The sequence below is a fragment of the Nerophis lumbriciformis genome, linkage group LG29 (genome assembly GCF_033978685.3).
Source record: "Nerophis lumbriciformis linkage group LG29, RoL_Nlum_v2.1, whole genome shotgun sequence".
NCBI lineage: Eukaryota > Metazoa > Chordata > Actinopteri > Syngnathiformes > Syngnathidae > Nerophis > Nerophis lumbriciformis.
The window spans coordinates 13,763,383-13,779,302 of NC_084576.2; the positions used below are offsets into that span (position 1 = coordinate 13,763,383).

Consider the following 15,920-nt stretch of genomic DNA (forward strand, 5'->3'; position numbering starts at 1 on the left):
CTCCTACCTGCGGGTTTGGTCCTGGCAAAGACGAAGGCGCCCGCGCTGCAGTGACCCACCTCCTCGTTGCAGGCGTGGATGTCGATATGGTAGACGGTGAAGGGCCTCAAGTTGGGAATCTCCAAACTTTCCGCCGTGCTCTTGTCTTCCGAGAAGGGGTGTTCAATGAGAGGAGGAATTCCTGTCCTGTTGTCACCTGGGCCAAACGTGTTGTTGCCCCTCCAGCCTCCATCATGCAACAGGGTGCTGTTTGCCAAGCCAAAGACATCTCTACGGCGCCGGTCTTGCGGCCTGGAAAACAGAGTAACAATGCAATTGATGTCATTTAGAGTAAAACTGACAGGAAGAAACAGAAAATCATATTATAACTAATCACGGTTGAATGTTTTAACACCACGCTTAGTAACATCCCACTGGACATGCTTGCATGAGTGTGAGTGCGTGCCATCGGTCCAGATGCTCTAAACTACTCCCCACGGAGCTGTGGAGCCGGATGAGCTCAGACGGATCACAGCGAGGCAGACAGATGATGGTGTGCTAAGAGAAAGGGGGTGGGGGAAAAAAAATGAAGGCTATTGAATGATAATGACAAATTGGATGCGGCTGCACGGAAATCACAGTAAAGTGGAGCCAGGCCCGAAAGAGCGATGATGCCAGAAGCTGTCGTTACCGAGGGCAGACAGGTGCTGACGGCGCAAGAGAGCTGCAAGGCTAACAGAAACCTGTGAAAGCCGCGGGGTAGCTGGCTCACACTGGCATGCCATTGGCGGGGAAAGTCTGATTCTTGAGTTGGAAATGTGACACGGATCCAAACAGTTGGTCTACTTACAGTAGGTAAGGTTGTATTTTTGCCTCATTCCTGTGAGAATCCTGCGTGCAACTGAATCATTAAGGAGTGGGACTATCCAGGTCTAGCTGCAGTGTGTTCAAACAACCACCAGCAACATCTGTGTCGTGTCTTTCTCTTTCGGATTTAGATCGGTAGTGCATTCTTCACTCACTCTTCTAGTGAGGGATGAGGCTAAAATGCAATCTTACCTACTATCAAAGAGATGTTGTTTATTTGCACCTGCATGACAAAGAAATAGTCCAAAGTTTAAGAAGGTTTATGTGTGCTGAGAGCTTTAATAAAAAAAACGTTGATGTTCCGATAACTGTGGTTGGGGCGGGGGCGTGGTTAAGAGGGGAGGAGTATATTTACAGCTAGAATTCACCAAGTCAAGTATTTCATATATATATATATATATATATATATATATATATATATATATATATATATATATATATATATAGTCAAGTATTTCATATATATATATATATATATATATATATATATATATATATATATATATATATATATATAAGAAATACTTGACTTTCAGTGAATTCTAGCTATATATATATATATATATATATATATATATATATATATATATATATATATATATATATATATATATATATATTATTATATATATATATAAATAAGAGAAATACTTGAATTTCAGTGTTCATTTACTTACACATATACACACACATAACACTCATCTACTCATTGTTGAGTTAAGGGTTGAATTGTCCATCCTTGTTTTATTCTCTGTCACTATTTTTCTAACCATGCTGAACACCCTCTCTGATGATGCATTCTGCTTCGTCTCCTTGTTGTGTGCGCAGTTGTGCACTGCACTCTCTAAAAGCCGTAGATGTTATTGTCACATATGCATGCACAGTAGATGGCAGTATTGTCCTGTTTAAGAGTGTCACAACATTGCTGTTTACGGCAGACGAACTGCTTTACGGTAGACGAAAACGTGACTGCAGTTGTGTGTTGTTACCGCGCTGGGAGGACGTTAATGAAACTGCTTAACAATAAACCCACTTAAGAAACCAAAAACTCGCCCTCGATCATTCTACAGTTATAACGTGATTGGGCAGGCACGCTGTTTATATTGTGGGAAAGCGGACGTGAAAACAGGCTGTCGACACGTCACTCAGGTCCGCCTGAATTCTGGGAGATTTTCGGGAGAAAATTTGTCCCGGGAGGTTTTCGGGAGAGGCGCTAAATTTCGGGAAAATCCGGGAGGGTTGGCAAGTATGGGCGTATTTTTAGTGGACTCTAGGTAATGTTGCAATTTTCCACGCCAACACAGCAAGCATTCAAGATAGAAAGCGCTCAAAAGTAAGGTTTCTCAAAATGCCTTAGCTCGATGCTAATTTACATTAGATATGCTTTATGGGAAGTCTGGGCTCTTCTCTGCTTAGGCTGCTGCCCCCGAGACCCAACTTCAGATAAGCAAAACAACATGGATTGTTGGACAACAACTACGATACACATTACAATACTTAAAGTATAAACACTTGGTAGGGCTCAACAAAAGACAAGACTGGCGCATACAACTTAATGGCAAAGACTACTTCCTGACTACAGCGGACAAACTGAAGAATGAGACTAAAAAGTATAAGAAACTGAGATAAAACACCTAGACAGCACATCATTATTAAATCCGTGTTAACCTTAAAAGTATAATGTATTTATTATTAAACAAAACAACATTTATTACCACATCAACACAAAAAAGTGGCGAAAACTGGTACCTTTGAGTACCAGTATCGATTCCCAGTTAGCACCATATCGGTTCAAATGTGAAAGCTCCCCATCGCTAAATATCACTCAGTCAGCGACAGACGTGGGAGTTGATCGTGTTGTTGTTCTCCAGTGATGAGACTAACAAAGAATGATGTTGCTGTTGAAATGTGACTGTGATGTTAGCACTGTAGCTCACAGTGATGCTAGTGTTGCTAACACTTGTTTCCTCTCCCTATCTGAATGATTTATGTGGCAACTATTGCATTGGACAACAGCATGTAAACATGAAATGTGGATAAAGTGCACACACTTGGTTCAAGACATCAGTGGACAAACATAGATCATTGGCAATAAAGCTACAGACAAATAAAATAGATGTTATACCGTTGGAAAGCCTGTTTATTCCCTTACAAAATGATCCATCTGTGGGAAGGATGTGCTTTGTTTGAAATATTTGCTAGGCTACTGCTGTTGTTACCTCTTGTTCACTGTTCTTTGGTGAATTTGATAGTTAAAGGCTTATGAGCAACAGCTGAGCCACAACCCTACAAGCCACAACAGCCTGGAAGTGTCTCCGCATGCTGGTCACACACTGCTGTGGGATGGCAGTCCAGTCCTTGAGCAACGTGGTCATGTTGGTCGCTCTCGCACGAACAGCACTCCCAATGATCCCACAAAGTTCTTCGTTGGCTCGAGGTCACTCCGATCCATTCTTTTTACTTCCAAATTCTGGAGATAGTCTCTGATAAACACCACTCTGTGGGGGCGAGCTTTGTCATCTTGCGGGATAGAGTTTGGTGCCAGATTTTGGAGTTACGGTTCTGGCCTCAATGATCGCAAGCCTTGTTTTTCAAGATATGAAGATCATACTACACTCAGACACTGGAATGGCTGCACTTTAAGAAACAGCAGAATAAGATGTTTTTGAAATATTTGCCACCTTTTCAATTGGCACAACACATAAAGGAATATTACTTACAGATAGGGCATCATTTAAAACGCAACAAAACAGGCTTTCTAATGGCATTCAATTGACTGACAAGAAGATCCCTGATAAGATATTGATACAGTACACAGACAAAAGATGTATACTGGAATTAAATGTTCTTGCCAAGGATTAATATCTTTCTTTAAGTATGGAAAGAGAGGTGGCAACGGGAGCCTTAAATGATTAGTGCATCCAAAGTGCATTAGCATTACGGAGGTTTTATCAGAACAGGGCATCAAGTACCGTATTTTTCGGAGTATAAGTCGCACCGGAGTATAAGTCGCACCTGCCGAAAATGCATAATAAAGAAGGGAAAAAACACATATAAGTCGCACTGGAGTATAAGTCGCATTTTTGGGGGAAATTTATTTGATAAAACCCAACACCAAGAATAGACATTTGAAAGGCAATTTAAAATAAATAAAGAATAGTGAACAACAGGCTGAATAAGTGTACGTTATATGACGCATAAATAACCAACTGAGAAGGTGCCTGGTATGTTAACGTAACATATTATGGTAAGAGTCATTCAAATAACTATAACATATAGAACATGCTGTACGTTTACCAAACAATCGGTCACTCCTAATCACTAAATCCCATGAAATCTTATACGTCTAGTCTCTTGCGTTAGGGGTCGGCAACCCGCGGCTCTACGGCTCTTTAGTGCCGCCCTAGTGGCTCTCTGGTGCTTTTTCAGAAATGTATGAAAAATGGAAAAAGATGAGGGGAAAACAATCTATTTTTTGTTTTAATATGGTTTCTGTAGGAGGACAAACATGACACAAACCTCCCTAATTGTTATAAAGCACACTGTTTATAATAAACATGCTTCACTGATTCGAGTATTTGGCGAGCGCCGTTTTGTCCTACTAATTTTGGCGGTCCTTGAACTCACCGTAGTTTGTTTACATGTATAACTTTCTAGGACGTGTTTTATGCCACTTCTTTTTCTGTCTCATTTTGTCCACCAAACTTTTAAGGTTGTGCATGAAAGGTGAGTTTTGTTGATGTTATTGACTTGTTGGAGTGCTAATCAGACATATTTGGTCACTGCGTGACTGCGAGCTAATCGATGCTAACATGCTATTTAGGCTAGCTATATGTACATATTGCATCATTATGCCTCATTTGTAGCTATATTTGAGGTCATTTAGTTTCCTTTAAGCCATATTAATTCAATTTATATCTCATGACACACTATCTGTATGTAATATGGCTTTTAATTTTTTGCGGTTCCAGACAGATTTTTTTTGTATTTTTGGTCCAATATGGCTCTTTCAACATTTTGGGTTGCCGACCCCTGTCTTACGTGAATGAGCTAAATAATATTATTTGATATTTTACGGTAATGTGTTAATAATTTCACACATAAGTCGCCCCTGAGTATAAGTCGCACCCCCGGCCAAACTATGAAAAAAACTGCGACTTGTAGTCGAAAAATACGGTATATGGAAAAGAAAAAAAGTTTACTGCTTGTCAGAATCAGAATCAGAATACCTTTATTGTCATTGTATGGAAACAACGAAATTGGACAGCAATCCAGCTCAGTGCTTTTAAAACAAACCTACATAAAATAGACTTAAGACTAGGGATGATACTCGAAACCGGTTTTCCTGGTTGTTCGTTAAGAAAAGAACCGAGTCCTCAGACTCGAATCCCTTTTTGAGAACCGGTACCCGTTATCGAGACCACTATAGTAAAGAAAAAGAGTTGGTTCTTTATTCGAATCCCTGGGAACGACCAGAAATGACGGCACGTAGCTCAGTCATTAGGCGCAGATAGGGAAAGCAGGAAAAACAATGGACCGGAAAAAGCGCTCCAAGGTGTAATAAAGTTCAAAACAAAAAGGTATAATCCAATGAATAACTTTACTGAGAGATTTGAGCAGGGTACAAACACATGACGAACACTTTTACGACCAAAAGGAAACATAGCAACCAGGCTAGCAACGCACCTCCTTTACGGCAGCTGTCGCAACGTTCTTAATGCAACCGCAGCACATACATATATGACATCTCCCTTTTTTAACTTTTGTTTTTCTTTCCTTGTAAACAAAACAAAATCACACTGTATATGTGTTGTCTGTCTAATTATAAATAATGCAGACGAGGCGTGTTGGCTGAGTTCTTGACGTTTACTTTCACAGCGTGCTCATAACCTCATTCTTAGCTGCCAGGTGGCGACATGCAACAACACTTTTCGGGGCTACCGCGCATGCTCGTCACTCCCGTTGCATGCTGGGTAGTGTAGTTGTTATATTCCCTAGCTCATAACATCACATCTTTCCCCCTATAAAGAAATAATGTTAACTCAATAAAGTCTATTTCTTTTTTTAGCTTTAACTTTTCATTTTTTAGCATTGTAACCACATTTGCAAACAACTTTTCTCTTCATAGAATTTTCTTTCAATAAAGAAATAAAGTGCAAAAATGTCAAAGCATCATAACAAACAGTTATGTCAAATAGCAGCAAAAGTGCACTTTTTGGAGAGCTGTATTATTTTAAATTTTGTGCCCAAGGGACTGATTTTATTTAACACTATATTATTATTTATACACCTATAGTGATCACAGAGACAGGTTGTTTTTGTGTTACTGTATATATTTGTTTTTCTGAAAAATCCCACTTAATATACTTTGGGTAACAACAGTCAATATATATATATATTTTTTTTTAAGGGGGTAACAGTCAATATTTATTTATTAATTAGATTAAATGTTTTTCTTGTGTAATAAAAGTGAGCTTTTGTTAAACCAAATATTGTGTTTTTTTCCATATACAACAACCTATCTGGACTCGATAAGAGAATCTATAAGGAACCGGTTCGATAAGAGGATTCGATAATAGGCTCGAACTCGATCATTTCTTATCAAACATCATCCCTACTTAAGACAACAACAATAATAAAACAATTTGAAATTTTAAAACATAATAAAATGTTAAAAAACATTGCACAGTAGATCTTTATCAGAGCTAAGTAAGTAATAAAGTGGTGAGTGTTCAGGTAAGTGAAAGCCAAATGTAAAGTTGAATTAGTGTGTGTAGCAATTAGTGCTGGGCGATAAAACGATATCAATATAGTATATTGCGACAGTCATGTTATTACTATCAATAAAAAATGGGTTATCCGTTCGATCATTTTTAATTTATTTTACGTCGAAAGAAACCGGAAGTTGCAAAGCAAGGACGGTTGCATGAACAAAGGCACTTGCTCTCTGCAAAGCAGGAAGTGATCACTGACAGCCAATCAGGCAACAGTATCAACTACCTATTTGGTTGCGCCATTTTGTTGTCTCGCTGTTGATTCTTTGCATAGAGTGAGAAGAGAATTAAAAATGAGTACTGCAGAGAGCAAACACATTGTTGATAAGACAGGAAATGTTACCTTGAAAGTATGGCAGGTTTTTAGTTTTTTTTCCCAAACGGACCACAGTGAATTATACAAAGCTCTCTTCTCCACGAAGACCCCGTTTACACTGTTTACATTTTTTTTGCCATTCTAAATTCTCCAAAGTGCTTCGAATCGGATTAGGAGGTACCGTATTTTTCGGACTATAAGTCGCAGTTTTTTTTCATAGTTGTGACTTATACTCCAGTGCGACTTATATATGTTTTTTTCCTTCTTTATTATGCATTTTCGGCAGGTGCGACTTATACTCCGGTGCGACTTATACTCCGAAAAATACGGTAATCCAAATCCGATCTTTTGAAACGTGACTTCAGTCTAAACGTCAATGCGATCTATATGCGACTTTTCCGTCAGCTTTGGGTGAGCTACGTCATTCGTGTGCACGGGGAAAGACGCAGCCCGCCAGTGGAAGTGGATATTTCATTATAACGTCCAGTTTCGGTGAATGTCCAGTTTCAGGAAATGTCACCTTGAAAGTATGGCAGGTTTTTAGTTTTTTTTTCCAAACGGACCACAGTGAATTATACAAAGCTCTCGTCTCCACGAAGACCCGTTTACACTGTTTACATTTTTTTTGCCATTCTAAATTCTCCAAAGTGCTTCGAATCGGATTAGGAGGTACCGTATTTTTCGGACTATAAGTCGCAGTTTTTTTTCATAGTTGTGACTTATACTCCTGTGCGACTTATATATGTTTTTTTCCTCCTTTATTATGCATTTTCGGCAGGTGCGACTTATACTCCGGTGCGATTTATACTCCGAAAAATACGGTAATCCAAATCCGATCTTTTCAAACGTGACTTCAGTCTAAACGGCAATGCGATCTATATGCGACTTTTCCGTCAGCTTTGGGTGAGCTACGTCATCCGTGTGCACGGGGAAAGACGCAGCCCGCCAGTGGAAGTGGATATTTCATTATAACGTCCAGTTTCGGTGAGTAAAGTCTTTTTTTCGGTTGCCAAATTTTCCGTGCATCACTAGTCAATAGTGCACAATTATTAGGCTGTATGTAATATATGAATATATACAAGGACACAACGGGAGTGACTAGGATGGTGGAAGCGGACATCGAACCTGGAACCCTTAAGTTGCTGGCACAGCCACTCTACCAACTAACATATACTAAAATAGCGTTACGTAGATTAATTAAGTTGTTTACTTGAGTGAGTTAAAAGGTAGATCCACGCTGATGTCCGTGATGCCTCTACTTATCAGCCATAAAAATATTACAACCCTCCCAACTATTTTACACTATATATATCCATTCATAGATATTACTTTATTTTCACGTAAAAAAACACTCGTTTTTATAGTACCGACTTCCTTGCTTATCTTTGGAATCTGAACAACTTCCCTTATTTTTTTTTACTTTATCCAACTTTATTCAACTTTATCCAACTGCTCTTGCAAGTGACGTCGAGGCCACTTTGGGGCCACATTGGGGCCTATGCGCGTTTATACTGGAGTCAGATAAAGATCACATTTTACTTACAGTCAATTGGGAAAAAATCTGATTTAAAAAAATAAATCTGATTTGGTGTAAACGTAGTCTAAGACCCGTAATACCACAACACCCGTTAGAGCACAGCTGTAACTTCCTGGCACTAAACCTGCAAAAAATAGTACTTACATTTTCACACTTTGCACTATTTATTTACAATTCTTACATATTCCTTATGTCTGCACCATCATTTTAAGAGGTTAATGTTAAGTGTTCAATGTGTTTTTAGAATTTAGTTTGCATTGACTGTTTGAGTGCTTGTGTTGACATTTCCTTTCTTTTCTGCCTTGATAGCTGAGGGGATTATAATCAGAGGACGGTTACATTTTAAATAAAAAAGTTTACATTTAATGTATTTTTCTGCCGGTCCTTATTTTTTATAGGTCATAAAAAATATCAATAATTATCAATATCGACCAATACTAGTGTCGTAACGATACCAATATTTTGGTACCGGTCCCGGTACTAAAATTATTTCGGCACTTTTCGTAACTTTTCTAAATAAAGGGGATCACAATAAAAAGGCATTATAGGCTTTATTTTAACAATAAATCTTAGGGTACATTAAACATATGTTTTTTTTATTGCAGTTAAGTCCTTAAATAAAATAGTGAACATACAAGACAACTTGTCTTTTAGTAGTAAGTAAGCAAACAAAGGCTCCTAATTAGTCTGCTGACATATGCAGTAACATATTGTGTCATTTATCTACCTATTATTTTGTCTACATTATTAAGAACAAGTGGTAGAAATGTTATTATTAATCTACTTGTTCATTTACTGTTAATATCTGCTTACTTTCTCTTTTAACATGTTCTATCTACACACCTGTTAAAATGAAATAATCACTTATTCTTCTGTTGTTTGATACTTTACATTAGTTTTGGATGATACCACAAATTTGGGTATCGATCCGATACCAAGTAGTTACAGGATCATACATTGGTCATATTCAAAGTCCTCGTGTGTCCAGGGACATACTGTATTTCCTAAGTTTGTAAACAAAATATACAGGACTGCCTCAGAAAATTAGAATATTGTGATAAAGTTCTTTATTTTCTTCAATGCAATTAAAAAACAAAAATGTCATACATTCTGGATTATTGCAAGCCTTTTATTATATTAATATTGCTGATTATGGCATACAGCTTAATAAAACTCAAAAATCCTATCTCAAAAAATTAGAATATTTCCTCAGACCAAGTAAAAAAAAAAGATTTATAACAGCAAAACAAAATCAACATTTGAAAATGTCAATTAATGCACTCAGTACTTGGTTGGGAATCCTTTTGCACAGATTACTGCATCAATGCGGCGTGGCATGGAGGCAATAAGCCTGTGGCATTGCTGAGGTGTTATGGATGCCCAGGATGCTTCAATAGCGGCCTTTAGCTCATTTGCATTATTGGGTCTGGTGTCTTTCAGCTTCTTCTTCACAATACCCCACAAATTTCCTATTTCAGAGACGGTATAGTACTGAAAATGATTCATTAGTATCGTGGTACTATACTAATACCGGTATACCGTACAACCCTAACCAATACAAAACATTTTTTAGACATATCACACAGCCCTACTTGTAGCAGTCTCTATAATCGCTTTCCCCTTAAATAGCTCTTTCTGTATCTAAACAGGTGTGTCGACTCATTACATCTATGTTTGTTTGTGAAAGTGGTTTATAAAAAGTGTATGGGAATAGTAGCAAGTTTCCCAAGATGAAAGCTTGAAGTGTTTGAGGAGACATGATTCCCCCCCCGTCCGTCCGTCTGTCCCAAAAAGGCAGACTGATGCCTGGGAAAGAGCAGTCACACACACACATGTTAACATTCCTCCCAGGCAGTTAGAAGTGGTGTGGTACAATCCCGAGAGCCAAGCAGCGAAGAAATGGCACCAAAAATATAACGTTCACTTTTGTGTGCAGATGCATGAATCGAAGTCTGTTTTTAGGAATGCTGTGACCTAAAAGTGTCGGGTTAAACAGGGCAGTGCCAACGTCATGAGCAGGTCCTCAGCTGACTGAAGTGTGACCTTATAACTAAGTGAGTTACTACAGCCGGTGTCGTGACCCGGCCTGCTAAAAAAAGAGCTACTTTTACGTAACGGGATCCTTAGATGAAAGCCGTTATGACACCTTGCATCGAGTGGGGACACATTATGAGCTCTCGACCTTAGAAGCCAAAGTTTTCCCCCACCTGTTTGTCTTTTCTTACTTTCTGTTTGTCTTCAAGAGTTCACTAGACAGTGCGAGCTCAGGGGCTCTTCCCTCATTCTTCTACATTCCAGATGTACATTTCCAGGCAGCGTCTCCCCAGGAGGGGAAACACAGGACTCACTGCCAACTGAACAGACATGTGAAGTTGAGAGCTTTTTAAGACACCAAAGTCATCGCTAAAACAGAGATGCATGGTCACAGACGACCATAATGATTCCACCGGCAGACATCATGGTGTTGTTTATGATACAGTACCTCGATCGCTGTGTGTCCAGTCTCATCACAATTAAAACTTGATTTACATACTTGTAAGCGGCATTAATGTAATCCTCGCAAATAATCTTTTTCTAAACTCCACAGCCATTCTCTCGTTCTTTCCACGCTGGTCTTTTGTCTTTTTGGGACTCATATGGACTTAGCAGAATGGACAAAACTTGTCAAAGGGGGAAAAACATACAAAAAAGACACACAGGCTGAAGTGCTGAGAAGTGACTAGGAGAGTCCTGTGCAGCAAAAGTGACGTAGAGGGGCTCCGCCTGCAGGCGTGACACAAAATGAGTGACTGATTGAAGCGTTCGCACACAGAGGCATATTTGGCGTCATCTAAAAGGTTGTAAATAGAAAAGTTTGCAAATAGAGGGGTTCGTAAACCGAGGTTCCACTGTATATTATATACTACTATATATTACCGTAAAATATCAAATAATATTATTTAGCTCATTCACGTAAGAGACTAGACGTATAAGATTTCATGGGCTTTAGCAATTAGGAGTGATAGATTGTTTGGTAAACGTATAGCATGTTCTATATGTTATAGTTATTTGAATGACTCTGACCATAATATGTTACGTTAACATACCAGGCACATTCTCAGTTGGTTATTTATGCCTCATATAACGTACACACAACGTTCAGCCTGTTGTTCACTATTCTTTATTTATTTTAAATTGCCTTTCAAATGTCTATTCTTGGTGTTGGGTTTTATCAAATAAATTTCCCCAAAAAATGTGACTTATACTCTAGTGTGACTTATATATGTTTTTTTCCTTCTTCATTATGCATTTTCGGCCGGTGCGACTTATACTCCGTAGCGATTTATAGTCCGAGAAATACGGTAAGTTATTAATCTTCAATTCTAGTTGCCTCATCACTTCAGACAGCTTTAGAATTTAAGGATCTGGGTGGACTCTTTCCTCCCTAAGGGAGAATCCTAATACTGCATTAGTCTGCTCTCCAAAGGATAATGCTGCACTTACCTACTATTAATAAAGTAAAATTACTGTAGTTGTTTGTAGTACATTCTATTGTATTGATTTACAAACAATAATTATTATATGAAAGTTTGTTTTTCTTTTTAAAAGGCATGTTAAATGTTAAAATTGGGATGTTTTGTGTGGGACAGGCATGGATTTGGATATTAATTCTGATTCATTTTAATGGGCGGCACTGATTTTAGATACACGTGTTTTGAGTTACGAGCTCGGACCTGGAGCGCAATGCGATTTTAAGTTGAGGTACTACTGGAGTCGACTATTCTAAGTTGACTCCCTTGCAAACAAAGTACAGTGAAACCCTGATTTACAAACTTAATCGGTTCTTGAACAGGGTTCGTAAATTGCAAAGTTTGTGTATTGAAGTAAATTTATCCATAAGAAACAATGTAAATATGTACAATGGGTTCCAGCTAGGGATGTCCCGATCCAGGTTTTTGCACTTCCGATCCGATACCGATATTGTTTTTGCACTTCCGATCCGATACCGATACTGACCGATGCCGATACTGGTCTATCCGAGCATGTATTAAAGTTTAAAGTTATTTAGCCTACTTAGTTGTCAGAATCATGTTGAAAAGGGTTTTAGTACTCTTGATAACAACTAGCCAGCTGAATTAGGGGAGTTTGAATAATACACAATGGTGGGTAACAAGAAACTGACCTGTTTATTCAAGGATAAACACAAAATAGACAAAATTATACATGACAAACAGAAATGGCATCATTGAACTGGGGCTGGGCGATATGGCCTTTTTTTAATATTGTGATATTTTAAGGCCATATTGCGATATACAATGTATATCTCGATATTTTGCCTTAGCCTTGAATGAACACTTGATGTCTACATTAAAACATTCTTCTTCATACTGCATTAATATATGCTACTTTTAAACTTTCATGCAGAGAAGGAAATCACAACAAAAAAAAATCACTATTTTCTTCATACGGTGTTGATGTGGAAATGTTTGCCTCTGCATTTTGATGGTGTGGGCGTGTGGCACCGAATGGAGATAAGCGTCTCGACAGACGTTACAATATTTGAACAATGGTGACGAAAACTGTTTTCTCTGTCGTGTCCGTGTGTCAAAAATTGTTATGCGCTTACTTTTTTATTTGATTTTGTGCGTGGCATAGATTTGCCGTGTGCAGAGGACGCTTGAGCAGGCGCGCACCTTAGCGGCTGCGCTAGCATCACAGCTAACGTTAGCCATGCTGCTACCTGGCTCTCTGCTGGTAGAGGGCGTATACGTATGTGACGTATGACGTGACAGTATGTGACGTATGACGTGACAGTATGTGACGTGTGTAAAAAGGTGCGCTCGCTGTCTGTGAGAGGGAGACACAGGAAAGAGTGAGAAGAGCCTGTCGTGTAATGCCAGCAGCTAAAAGCAACTGCGTGAGAATCCACAGACCTGTGGATGTGTTGAAGGTGTGCTGGAAAATGCGTAACGGAAGTTAGGGAGCAGCAGAAAAGTGGAATGTATTATTTAAATCGGTGCGTTGGAAAACACAGACCGGAGTTTTTTTTAAACTGGATCTGGATCGGCATTTTCCCATGCCTTGCCGATATGCATTTTTTTGCAAATATCGGCGGCCGATCCGATCCAAATATCGGATCGGGACATCCCTAGTTCCAGCCTTGACAAAAGTCCATATTTTAAGCTGTGTACGCTTTGAAGATAATATCAAGTGCTATGCAGTACTGTGTATCAAACAAACAGTGAGGTGGTGGACCAACTATCTCTTTATTAACAAGCCAAAACAACAACAAGCTGAGACTGTCCTGCATACACTGCTCTGCTAACACATCCACACACACAGAAGTCCCTTTGGTGCCCTCACAAACTATCAGAAATCCCCAAAATCCTTAACTTTAACAACCATACTGCTATAATAATAAACATTTCAAAAAGTAAAATCCCCTTTACATTAACATTTACAAATGAGCAGCTGGCCAGAGGCGAGAAAAGAGCAGACAGAGGGGGAGAAAGGAGTGGCGTGCGTATGCTCTTGTAAGAAATGTCGCTGAACGAGAGGTAGTGTCTTTTGGCATATTTTTCCATTAAAGTCTGTTCTCATCACAAGTAAATACTTGCTGTCAATCTCTTAAAGGGGAACATTATCACCAGACCTATGTAAGCGTCAATATATACCTTGATGTTGCAGAAAAAAGACCATATATTTTTTTAACCGATTTCCGAACTCTAAATGGGTGAATTTTGGCGAATTAAACGCCTTTCTAATATTCGCTCTCGGAGCGATGACGTCACAACGTGGCGTCACATCAGGAAGCAATCCGCCATTTTCTCAAACACCGAGTCAAATCAGCTCTGTTATTTTCCGTTTTTTCGACTGTTTTCCGTACCTTGGAGACATCATGCCTCGTCGGTGTGTTGTCGGAGGGTGTAACAACAGGAACAGGGACGGATTCAAGTTGGACCAGTGGCCCAAAGATGCGAAAGTGGCAAGAAATTGGACGTTTGTTCTGCACACTTTACCGACGAAAGCTATGCTACGACAGAGATGGCAAGAATGTGTGGATATCCTGCGACACTCAAAGCAGATGCATTTCCAACGATAAAGTCAAAGAAATCTGCCGCCAGACCCCCATTGAATCTGCCGGAGTGTGTGAGCAATTCAGGGACAAAGGACCTCGGTAGCACGGCAAGCAATGGCGGCAGTTTGTTCCCGCAGATGAGCGAGCTAAACCCCCTGGATATCTTGGCTCACACCGTCCCTTAAACTGGACAGATCAGCTTTCAGGAAAAGAGCGCGGATGAGGGTATGTCTACAGAATATATTAATTGATGAAAATTGGACTGTCTGCACTCTCAAAGTGCATGTTGTTGCCAAATGTATTTCATATGCTGTAAACCTAGTTCATAGATGTTAGTTTCCTTTAATGCCAAACAAACACATACCAATCGTTGGTTAGAAGGCGATCGCCGAATTCGTCGTCGCTTTCTCCCGTGTCGCTGGCTGTCGTGTCGTTTCCGTCGGTTTCGCTTGCATACGGTTCAAACCGATATGGCTCAATAGCTTCAGTTTCTTTTTCAATTTCGTTTTCGCTACCTGCCTCCACACTACAACCATCCGTTTCAATACATTCGTAATCTGTTGAATCGCTTAAGCCGCTGAAATCCGAGTCTGAATCCGAGCTAATGTCGCTATAGCTTGCTGTTCTTTCCGCCATGTTTGTTTGTGTTGGCTTCACTATGTGACGTCGCAGGAAAATGGACGGGTGTTTATAACGATGGTTAAAATCAGGCACTTTGAAGCTTTTTTTAGGGATATTGCGTGATGGGTAAAATTTTGAAAAAAACTTCGAAAAATATAATAAGCCACTGGGAACTGATTTTTAATGGTTTTAACCATTCTGAAATTGTGATAATGTTCCCCTTTAAATACAAGCAATCGAAAATGGCTGCCAGCAGGACACAAAACTAATGAATGAAGCGTTCGTACAGAGGCATGCCTGGCTCGATCTAATAGTTTGGAAATCGAAAAGTTCACAAAGAAAGTTCGTAAATTGAGGTTTATGTTACATTCATTGATGAATGACAGAAAATAGGGCTGTTGTTGTTGTGCCATTAAGAAAATGAGTTGTATAATGGTTCTCCAGTCAAGTGTACATTTACTGTGACCAGAGCCGGCCGGCCCAAGGCATAAGCGTACTAAGCGCTTGCTTAGGGCCCCGCGGCCACCAGGGGGCCCCCAAAAGCAATTAACAAAAAATTTTTTTTTTTTTTTTTTTGCATGTACGAGTCTGACTGATGATTTCCAAATGATCAAAGATATATTATTGTACAAAAACACAATTTAAGGTCAACATTTTTGCACATTGCTGTTTCAGGTTTTTGTTACCAAAAATAATAAAGTGAATCAGAATCAGCTTTATTGTCCAGTTATGTTTAACACACATGGAATTTAACTTCAGTAGACTGCG

The 15,920-nt window shown here is 39.2% G+C and overlaps 1 protein-coding gene across 1 annotated transcript in view; it reads right to left on the bottom strand.

Moving 5' to 3' along the window:
- The window catches only part of igf1ra (insulin-like growth factor 1a receptor), a 248,546-nt gene that overhangs the window by 43,277 nt on the left and 189,349 nt on the right, over positions 1-15,920 (bottom strand). The window contains exon 11 of the mRNA XM_061925030.2: positions 8-291. Within this exon, the coding sequence (XP_061781014.2) occupies positions 8-291 (284 nt within the window). The remainder of the gene's footprint in view (positions 1-7; positions 292-15,920) is intronic.